The sequence below is a fragment of the Parasteatoda tepidariorum genome, chromosome 8, assembly GCF_043381705.1.
Source record: "Parasteatoda tepidariorum isolate YZ-2023 chromosome 8, CAS_Ptep_4.0, whole genome shotgun sequence".
NCBI lineage: Eukaryota > Metazoa > Arthropoda > Arachnida > Araneae > Theridiidae > Parasteatoda > Parasteatoda tepidariorum.
The window spans coordinates 75,262,137-75,274,262 of NC_092211.1; the positions used below are offsets into that span (position 1 = coordinate 75,262,137).

Genomic DNA, 12,126 nt, shown 5'->3' on the forward strand with positions numbered 1-12,126 from the left:
GCTTAAAGCAGGTCAAACTAAGAAGTTACGTGCTAATTTTTTATGTAATAGAAATATGAGACAATAAAAGAGTGTGATAGTTAGCTAATTTTTCAAATTGCTCTTTAAAGTTTTTGCTCTTCAGAAAAAAGAGATTTGAAAATCAAATTCGAATACGAAAAGTAATGCACACAGCTTAATATAAAATAATTCGAAAAAACTTCTGATTGGTAATAATCACTAACGAAAAAGTATCGTAAAAATTTAGCGAACCTTGGAGGTATCACCTTGCTGATCAGTATCCAATAGAAATTCATAGTAATGATAAATATACAGTTCATATTTCATCTGTAGAGCTAACAGCATTAATATAGAAACTAAAACTAAATTTCTGAATTATAATACCAAGACATTCCAATCATTAAATCCTTAAGATATTCGAATCATTAAATTATTAATATTTGATGCTAAATTATTAATCATTATAAATATTTGGGAATCAAAGACATGATTCGTGTTTTATAATTACGAATTATTCTTTCTGATAATTAAGTTTTTTAAAAATTTTAAATATTTAAAAATCATAAAAATAAATCTTGATCAGCCGAAAATTTTTTATAATACAAAATTATAAATATGTTTAAAAATTTTATTTTATATTTAAAAATTTAATAATCTGTTCTAAATCAAATGTTTACATAGTAATAAGACTAGCTGAAAATCAGTCAAAATTGGGTTTCAAAAAACTCTCAGGAAAATCGATTTGATGTTGAACCATGACAACCGTACCTTTATCCATAATATTTGTACCTTGAGTCAGTCTATAGAACAAAATTGCTTTTTTCTTAATAAGGTTTTATGGTGAGCGCTTTATTCTTCTGCAAATTGAACTATGTTATCGTATAATGAAGACGAACTAATTTTTACAATAATACTGTTCAACACCGTATAAAGGCTACAGAAAATTCCAAAGATATTATAGTTCGATATTAACCAAACCTTCTAACAATGTATGATATAAAACATGACTTCAAATAGCAACATACCAGAATCTAAATCTTCTCGAAGTGTACTTACTCAAAATTTAAATCTGAACCACTGCGAGCAGAATTTAAATTGCCCATAAAAATTTCGACTTAACAAATTTTTGACTTAACAGACTAACAGACGCAGGAATAAAAATGATAGAATAATATAATGTAATATTTAGGGTTTTATTTTTGTCAGATTTAAAACGATGAACCTTGGGTAACCACCGCACATTTATTACCACCGAAACTCTTCTTTTCCCCAAGCTTTCAAAGTGAGTATTCGATGATATTCGTTTTAGATTTTTCCCAAAAATAGCGCTTTAATCCACCCTAAAAATATGGTTTTTTAAATTGTAATTTATTTGAATATTATAAGGCATTAAAATCAAATCATTAGTTAAGTAAGTGTTCATAATATTGTGTTTGGCATATGTTTGGTTAGTAAAGAATGCAAAATTAAAATTATACATGAATCATACACTATTTTTTATAAATTATTATGAATGTCGAATACGTTTCTCGAAAATTTATATTTTTGCTGCCTGCTATGCTTATTTATCGAGATATGTACAAAGGAATTATTCAGAAAATAATTTATTTTGTATATTTTTATTTGTACACTTCTTTCTTTCGTTCTGTAGATATCTTCCTAAATTTTATTTAAAAAAATTTATTTCTTATTTATTTATATTAATTTAAATGAAAAAAAGACTTTTAATAATTATCTAGAAACAATAAAAATTCACAAAATATAATAAAATAATAAAATATTTTATTTTTTAAATAATTACAAACATTATTTACAAATTTTGGCTCTGAATATATACAAGTAATTTACACCTATAAACATGACTTTCATCATATACAAAAATATTCACAGTTTATACACCTAATGCCTTCAAAATGATACAGCGTTGCTCTAATGCATAATGGACTAGTATATTACATATTTACAACAACCATGATAAAAAAAAGCTTAAACAGGAATAATTTCCTTTTAAATGTGTACTTTATACATATTTTTCTCTACATTGCATACATCTAATATAATTTTTTCACAACTTTGTACGGCCACAAATGAAATGCTAATGTGAAAAAATTCTTTCTATAAAAGATTTTTTTTTGCTTGAAAATACAATAAAAAAATTTATAAAAATTTCATATAAACTTAAAAAATTCCTAAACATAAAACAGCTGAATAACATATAAAGTTTTAAAATAATAGATTATCACAAAATTTATTTTACAAAATTTATTTTACAGTTCTATTTACTACCTTTTTAATATTATTATTAACCTATTGGTTTCGTTGTAAGACCAGCGTTTTTGCCCAACTCTATTCCAAAGAAGATTTTACCATTCAGATCAAGTAGTGGGCGTGGTAAGAGGGATAGAAGTTTTAAAAGTACTGTTAAAGGATCAGGTATTGGACCTAAGTTGAATGCCAAACCCGATCCTCCACCATCTCTGCCCGTAATGTAATTACTTACTGCTGGTGCATCACCACCTCCTAAATTTAAAGCTAAATTTCCTAACCTAGACAACAAAGTCGATGCTGGAGTATTACTGGTTGCAAGAAGTTCTCCGGCTCTTTGCACACCGCTTCCCAAAGGAAGAGTGGCTAGAATCGTATTGCTAGTTTGTGGGTTAAAATTACTTGTTTGTGGGTTAAAATTACTTGTTTGTGGGTTAAAATTACTTGTTTGTTGATTAAGATTGCTTGGGAGCGGATTAAGTGGAATGTTGTTTAGTGGCCTATTAAAATTTTGAAAGTTTGCGTTTGGTAACGGCAATTTGTTTTGGTTTTGTACCAAATGATTGTTGCTTGCTAGAGGTTGTTGATTTATGTTTGAACGATGTGGATTTGGGCTAGATAGGATTTGCTGACTCAACAATCTTTTCAGAAATTCATTTGGATCCATTTTTGAATTTGAAGCAGTAGTAATTGTTGGTGGTTGAGTCGAGCTTATTTTTGACTGCTGTTGAATGAAACTTGCAAGCAAAGGAATCTGTTTATTAAGGTTACTGATAGTCTTTGAATCGCCGTCATTTCCTGAGCTTGGTAAAGGTTTATAGTTACTTGTAACTACTTGGCGAGAATTGTCGACAAGTTGAGTAGTGCCCATAGAATCATCGAATTTAACTTGCTTTGAATTTCCGGGAACAGTTGTTGGATACAGGTATGGCTGGACTTGTGTTACAGGGTTCGTCAGATAGGGTAGTTCTCCGATTCTTCCAGTGATTTTATTCGTCAATCTATCTCCAGAATCTTTCGCAATGCCCTTTGCAGTTTCTACTTTGTCTTCCGCTTTGTTATCCGCTGAATTGGCATTATTCGCGTTGTATTTGACGGATTTTACAGTTGTCGTCTGCAGTTTATCTTCAGTTGTAGGTGCAGTTGTTGTGGTTGTAAACTTGCTCTTGCTGGCCAAACCAAACTTGGGTTTTTCTCTTGCCTTAAACTCAATCTTGGGTCTTTCTGTTGATCTCGTCGTGTATGATGTTACGAATTTTTGAGAACTTTCTTTTCTTCTAGCATCCAGCAAGGCTTTTTGACTGTTCCAGAAACTTCTGACAGCTGGCTTCTTGGTAGAAGGTCCAGGTGTTGTTGGTGGAGGGGACAACATGTATGGTTTTTTTGTAGTTTCTTCGGAAGTTTCTTCATATGTGTAGTAGTAACTGGTGTCTTCTGAGCCATCAGCTTGCAAAGTAGTTTCCGTATAAGGAAAAGGATAGGCTGGCTGGTTTCTAACGATAGAATGCTGAACACTAATGGATGTTTTTGGTGACAAAGATATTGTGGTGTAGTCATATGGCTTTGAAGTCGTTATGTGGGTCGATGGCAGCTGGAAAAAAGAACATGACACTATTGAAATGTTCACTAACTCACAATGTACATATTTTAGAAATATTTCTGCTAAACACGCCTCGCAGTTTGATAAATGACAATCATAGAAGTTTTAACAGTTTTTACTTTGTCAAAAGCAAGCGGTGCCAGTTTTTATTCTACAGCCCTTGAAAATATTTACAAATAAGCTATTCTGCCATCATATAAATTTTACGTACAATATATAGTATTACCCTGTGCTGTATGCTAAACATTTCATAATCATTTAACTAAATATACCAATATAGATCAAAGGATGATCTTTCGTTACTTTTAAATAATTTTTCATGTAAAGGAAGTTTTATCTATAATTCTCCTGAACACAGATTACACACTGATATTCATTAAAAAATTTACTTAATAAAGCAAGAAATACATATTTAATATTGAATTTTATCCACTATTGATGAAATTTAAGGTTAGTGTTACAATACTGTCTTTTTGTTTATCGTTCTTATATTGCGCTACTAGTGAAAGGATTTTGTTGTAGTTAAACGCTTTTATCATATTTTATTGATACCATCATAAAGTTGGTATAAAAATAGCAATAAATGTACAGATTATTATAGCTTCTAACTCATTCGGTGTTTTAAATGTATAAGCTTATGCTTAAAACAATTTTGAAGCAATTTTTTTTTAATCTACTGTACCTGTTTTGGTCTTTGAACTGTTGCGTACACTTGATTCAGTTGTGCAGAAGCACTGTAAGCTGTAAAATAACAAAATAGGTCAGTAATGTCTAAATTGACAAAGATAAAACAAGATAGCAAATCTTTATCATGTATGAAAGATTTACTATAGCACAATAGAAATTCCGAGGAATCATATAAGGCTTCTTCGTAGTCACTGCCCTTAATATATATTTAAATCCAAAATTGAAAACAAAATTAAAAATATTAATTTAAACGAGAAAAAACAGAAACATTAATGAAATATGACGAATAGCTATTGAGTAAAGCATGCTTAAAAAAAACAAAACGAGGTTGTTAGCTTGTAGAAATTTCAAGGTGTTTGTGATAATTCTTGTCACTGCCTTTGCTTATTCAAACATGCTTTAATGTTTACAATCCAACTTTCCTCAGTAGTGATTCGAAAAATTATCGTAATACTTCAGCTTTTCCTTTATGCGTGAGCTCTTAAAAATATATATATTCTTGAAGCATATAATTATGACGTTTATTACAAAGCAGCCTATGAATAGGTTTGGAATGATTTTTAAGTAGAATTATAATTAACAAAAACGGGGGAAATTATAAGATTATCTTTCTCCATAGTTTTTCTGCATGTATTGACAACATTTCATTAATTCTTATTAAATAATGAAATCTGCAAATTAAAGATGTGACGCTTTCAGCTTGCAATTTTTCTCACTTCAGGAATCCTAGATTTGTAAAAACAACACTTTAACCTTAAAATGGTCGAAAGTCACGTAAAGGCCAACAGATTAGACAGTCGACGAATTTCTCACATTCCATACCGACAGTTACCGAACTAAAATTACAAAATATCAGTCAGATTCATTAGTTGAAGCATATAAACTTCCAAAGTTCATTGAGCCTATTTTTTTTAAAAACAAATTAGACTTTGTGTTTGTCAAATCTGCATAAGCTTTTCCATTATGACTTTCCTTAATCTTTGCTTCTAATGAAGTCAAAGATGTTCCAAAGAAGACATTAGGGTTCCGGAATTAATATTTCAGCAAAGAAAAGAAATAAAAAAGATATCAAAATTTAACGCATCGCTGCTCGATAACGCGGGGCTAAAAACATCTAAACCTGTTTGAAGTTTAAAAGAATTTTTAAAAACCCATCCATGTCTCTTCAAGTAATCAAGCAGGTTTTGACGTTTTACGTCCCTTTTACCACAGTAGCGATCGGACAGATTTTGAGATGGAGCCTGGCTTTTCCTTGTCTAAATAGTAATTTATGATCCTTGGTCTATTATCTTTTTAGTTCATTTTTAACAATAATTGTAATTATTTATATTAACCCCTTTACGATCGGTTAATTTTCAAGAAAACGGTCATGAAAGTGCCTATTTTTTTATACACTTATATTATACACGTATTTGATTAGTGCTGACATCCAGTAAAGTAAACTAACTATCTACAATTACCTTAAAAATATCTTGGTACTGCCATCTGGTGTGTAAAATGAGTAATAAAGTGTTTTCCGGTCAAAATAAATGAATTAGTTTTATTTTTACTGGCGCGTTACTACTGAACACTCCAGCCCGGGAATATCACGGGAGCGAGAAGGAAGGGGTTAAGGGGTGGTGATAACTGCACACCAAGCAATCATTTGTGACAAACTACTAACCTATAACCTATTTATTAACTTATAACTTCAATTTCATTCCTTAAGCAGATAAACATTTTGTTTAAACGATGAACTTTTTGATAAGGAACCTTATTGATTTTTTCAACCAAACGTATCAATTAGAAAAAAATAATTTAAAATACATTTCTATTTTTGAATGATAAAACTAAATGATAAAAGTGTCTCAAGATGCATGCGTTTATTTGTCAGAATGTATGTAAGTGATACATTTAGCTTGCATTTTAGTATTCTTACGGAAGAAAAACATATTGAATTTTCAGTATATTTTTCTTACTTTTGAATGCGACCTAATTTTAGAAATTTTGAAAAATTTATTTATTAAAAAAATTTACTTATTTCTACCTGTTACGATGTAGATATCTTACTGATTTATAATTTAAAGTTTATTTTTAATAAGGCATAGACGAATAAAATCAATTTCACACATTACTTTTCGATTAAAGAAAATCTTGAAAAAACTTTTGAAATCTTGAAAAAAATATAAAACCATTCAAAATTATTATTTTGCATTTCACTTGAAGATATGCGTTACTACTCGAAATTTATTACTTATTTTAGGGATAATATGTTTATTTTTTTCTAAAGAGAGCGCAAAATGAATTCTCATCATTCCTTTGTTTCGGTGTGTTAACCGTGACACGATAAATACACAATCAGGATCAATTATGCAGCTCAGTAAGATAAGTTTTCTCTGCTCAGTAAGATTAATCATTCTAATTTTGTTAAAGTAAAAAATATGTTTTAAAGTTTGTTTTTGCTAGTCTAGAAATTTTAACCAATATTAAATCTCAATTGGTCATAAATATAAAAGATGCCAATATCCGGTTTTCATTATGTAATCAGAATTAAAGAATCAGAATGTGAAAATCAGAAATGAAATAAAGAAATTTTCCTATTGAAGCTTTTTTTTTCTGTTCCTTATATTTTTATAACAAAAGTTTAAAAAAATATTGCTAACTTATAGCCGGTTACTTTTCTTCTTTTTTTAAAAAAAATGTTTTTGCTTCTTAGGAATTTTTAACCACTTCCATTATTGTTTAAAAGAATGCAAAAATTATCTATTTTTATTTCTGTTTTTCTGAAATAATTATCCTCTCATAATAAAATAAAAAGGATGAAATTGCTTACACGTCATTTTAAAATTATAACTGTAATACTATTACAACTTTTGGTTGTTTTAGAAGAATTTGTATTTCTCTTTATAGTTTTTTAGCATTTGTTATTTACAATGAAAGAGTTCGACTAGGTTACAATGCATTTTTAAATGTATTTTCAAGGAAGTAAAACTTATGTTTTAAAGCAAAGTTAATACGGGTTTTTTTTTTAAAGTTTAGTGCTCTTTTGAATTTAAATGAACATATGTCCCCAGTTTAAATAGTTGTTCTCGTTAGATTTTAGTCCATAATAAATATTTTTTTTTATGCGAGCTTTCCTGCTTTTTGAACTGAAGATTTTTGAATTAATACCTGTCTATACAATTTTAATCTTTCTTAGTATTGTACACTGTTACGTTCCTTTTTAAATTGCAATACTTATCTGTCACTCTGTACACAGCAAATATTAGGGCTTAAGTGAGTTTAATGAATGACAAAGAATTAAATTTATTCTAACTTTAATTTTAAACGTAAACTATGTTTGATAAAGTATAAAAAATCCATGTCATTATAAGGTATCCCTTTTTTTTGAGAAAACTCAATACATACGTCAAAATATTAATTAGTATTAAAATTTAGTTCATAAGAAAATATCTATATTTATTTAAGAATTTTATTAATTTGAGTAATTCTCAGTACTGTTAAAACTTAATTTATGTTTAAAAAAAATCAAACATTATGTAGGTACTTGAATAAAATAGATTTATTATTATTTTTCAGTCAAACAAGATTAAAATTTTAAGGAAAAGGCCATGGTGAACTAGCTTTTTATGCAATGTAACTTAAAACTAAACTTAAGCTAAAATCATATGATTTAAAAAATTTTAAAAAAGTATTTTTCTCGGGCATTTTGTTGTACTAATATTTCATGATAATTCATAATATTTCATGAAATTGGTGTCTATCTTCATAAAATGGCGTGAAGTTTTATTTTAAAACAAAAAAAGCATGCAGGTTCCTCATTTAAATAGTCCAAAATAAAGCTGTTTAAAAATTAATAAATGTTGAAGAAAATTTTCAGATAAAAGACCAAATAAATAATATAAAAAAAGTTCTATGTTTGGGCAACTAGCTGTAATTTTCTTTTACCCAGAAATATGCTTAAATAAACTTTTAAAAAAATTTGATTTCCTAAATAATTTATTAAAATAATCTTATATAACGTGAACTGTTATTGAAATAAAGAGAAAGTCATGATTACAAAACCTAAGAAATAAAAGAATTTTTTTTCTGGACATGCAGGACATTTTCTGGACACACGTTTTTTGGGACTATATCGTAAAATAGTGTATGAAATAAAATATATTTTTATAAATACGATGCTGTTGCTAAAAGTACCATTTCGATATTTAATTAATTTTATTACAAAAAAATGATGAAAATAGATTGGAAAAAAAATTTTAGCTATAAATTTGATAAAAAAAAAATATTTCTAATAAAAACAGTTATTTTTTTTTTGCTAAAACACTAACTTCAAAACGCACGAAACAAAACGTATGTTTACTTACCGAAGAAGGTAAGAAGAGCAACAATCACTTCCACTTTCATTTTCATATCTGAATCTTTTCTCAACTTTCACTTATGGCGGGAAAACAAACACTAAAATAATCCAGCAAGGTTGAGTGAATTTTGTTTTATATCGCTTTATCTCAAATTCTCCCGACCATGTCCAATCACCCAAGAACTTTCTTAATACAGATTGTCGATGCAAAATGCATTTCCTATATACCTTCACATGAAATCACTTTTCGACCAATAGGAAGGGGTGTTTTGTCGGCCGGTAAATTTAACCACTTGACGCTTTTGATTGAGCTATCTTGTTGATGCCCGCTGAGTCTTTTTTGTTTATTTTTTTCATTATCTTGTTTTTAGCGTAAATAAAGATGGTGAGCAATTGTTTTCCGGTTGGTGTTCGCAGACTCTTTGTAATTGGATGGTCATCATTTGAAGATATTGTCCGTAGAATTATTAAGCATGCTATTTCATCGCGATGGATATTTTTTTAGTTTAACTAGCTGTCGTTGACTTGCTAGACAAATTAAGGATGTCTACCAGGCAGTTGTTACATTTTCCCTTTGCATTTTAAATTTTACTTGATTATGAAAATTAGATCTCTGCACGAATTGATTATGATTGCTATTTTGAAAGCAATAGATCCTCAATAAAGTGTGAAAGTAAATTGAAGCTTATGATATTTAAATATATTTGTATTACGTCCACAACCAAAATTGCAAGTATTTCTCTATTCAAATTAGAAAAATTTTAAAACTTTTATTAAAAGAAATTTTTGTCAAAAAATTCTTTAAAATCAAATAGTCAGGATTATAAATATAATCTCATCAATAGATTGTGCTAATAGTAATAACACCACAACCGCTTTAGATTTGCAAAAATAAGTTTAAATATATTTGTGAAGTACACTGAGAAGAAAAGTATGGTCAAAACTACCAGATTATGGTAAAATTTATCGTGTTTCGGGCTCTGGTCACCAAAGACTTGGTAATTTTTACCTAACCGCTTTTGTTGATAATTTTAGAACAATTTTCAATAAAATATGGTTTTATAATATGTGATAAAATTTTAATAATTTTATCATGATGACATAAAAACCTTTTATTCGATAAAATTTAATTTTAAGTTTTGCGTTTTTTAGTAAACGAGTGGTAATAAGAACTATAATTTTGAAAACCTGAATTTCCAGTAAACTGTTACCACACTGTAGGAATTTTCATTCTGAAATTAAGATAAAAATAAACGGCAACAGTCTGTTCATCCGATTAACCATAATGTTTGTGGTTAGGAACAATTTTTTACCTTTACTATTTTGAAACTGTTTACAACTGATAACGGTTAGGCAACCATAAATACAAAACTGTAAGGTCTTGTAACCATTGTCCGCATAGTTTGTAAATCTTGCTAGCAACTAGCATAGTCTCTAAACCATAAAAATAAAATTTAAACAGACATTGAAGCTCTGTGGGTGATGTGCCGTTTATTCGTGAATGATAGTTCCGTATTCTAATAGTCCAGAGTCACCAATTGAAGAGCGCAGGACACAGGAAACTTTTCATAAATTGAACAAATATAAGAAATATTGTGGTGTCAACGCTTGGGTCCGAAGCCTTGTTCAGACGGTCAGAAAATTGACCGATTCGCCCTCCTAGCTTCAGTAGGTATCAAGTAGCACAGAACAAAATGGCTTCATGAGGTGGGCCTTGTTGGCGCGGATAGCATTCTGGTTGTTAAACAGTATTAGGTAAAAACAGTAAATAATAGATTTTCCTACGCATTACAGTTTTATAGTTATTTGACTGTTTTATAGTTATTCGACTGTTTTATCATTTTTAATGGCTATTTAGCTGTTTGGGTTGAATATAGTTAACTAAAAATTAAATGAATAGCTATTTAAATATTTTTACCGGAGAATTTCTAACCATTTACATCAACACAAAATTATGAAATGAATGGTTTAAATACCACATATTTTGGTTTTATTAGCCAGTATTAGGTTGTTGTTGTTTTTTTTTTTTTTTTTTTTTTTTTTTTTTTTTTTTTTTNCTAAGTTTTTTTTTTTTTTTTTTTTGTTTTTTTGCCGTAAATGTCTTTATCATTCAATAAGGTAATTTCACCAGAATTCTTTCTCCGTGTTCTAAATATACTTTAATTACAAAAATTAAATACATTTGTATAAACATCGATTGATATTGTATTGTCTACTTTTAAAATTTTTCGATGTAGTTTGAGTCGCAACTTTATTTTTTGAAAGAATATGAGGTTAAAAAAGATTTACCTGGGAAAAAAAGTTTTAAAAAAATATTTCTATTTATTTATTTAAATCACCTCTTGGGTACGTTTAGCATCTATGAATGTTCATTTATTTAAATTTTTGCATTAATTCAGGCACTGTCATTCAGGCACTTCGATAAAATCTTTATTTCCATTTAAGGCCTTTAAACATTATTAGTTTTTGGGAGTTGAAGTTAAGATTTCAGTATAAGTTAGCTTAAATTTTTTTATGTTCGGCAACTGTCATATAATCAAAATATCATATGGAAATATCATATAATCAAAATGTCATTCCATGCAGTAAGTTTGCGAGAATACGTCAAAGTCAGCCACTTCTAAGTAAAATTACTAACTCATTGTAATTAATTATAACTACAAGCAACGGTAATGAAATTGAATTTTATACTTTTGAAAAAAATTTTGTGTGTTCATTTTCTTAACATTTTTATAAGTTAAGAGTTCGACTATGAGTATTAGTCTTTCTATATGTTAATTCTTATGAGTCTGGTTTTAACTAATTTTAGAATTTTCGCAGAGTAAAAAAAAATAATTAAGGTACTTAAATTTCTTTTTCTCATTTTAACAGACGAAAAGCTCTAGATATTTTTAACCAATAAGATTAAATTGGTGTCACGATTTATCTGCGCAATCCCACATCTAAGGGTTCTTGTCATTCTTATAATTCGAAACTTCTTGTCATTTTTATAATTCGTACGATCTGACCAATTTTATAAAAAACAGATCAAAACTTTATTTTTCAATCTTTTAACGCATTGAATTTTAATACTTTCAAAACAAAAATTTTAATGATCTGATATAAAATACAATTTACTCCAGTTCACCGTAACCAGTCAGTAGTATAATGAATTTTCAATCATTAAATAGAATTTTGGCAAACTTGATACCTTGGGAGACATATTGTCAGAAATTGGAAGTAATAAAAATAGATG

The 12,126-nt window shown here is 28.5% G+C and overlaps 1 protein-coding gene across 1 annotated transcript; it reads right to left on the minus strand.

The window, feature by feature from the left end:
* Window positions 1-1,760: 1,760 nt before the first annotated feature.
* Window positions 1,761-9,119, minus strand: LOC107441396 (mucin-17-like). Its single transcript, XM_021146368.3, has 3 exons — window positions 8,899-9,119; window positions 4,548-4,606; window positions 1,761-3,856 (listed from the first exon to the last, which is right to left on the minus strand). Exons 1-3 carry the CDS (start codon window positions 8,942-8,944, stop codon window positions 2,303-2,305), a joined length of 1,659 nt encoding a protein of 552 aa, XP_021002027.2. The 5' UTR covers window positions 8,945-9,119; the 3' UTR covers window positions 1,761-2,302.
* Window positions 9,120-12,126: the final 3,007 nt, after the last annotated feature.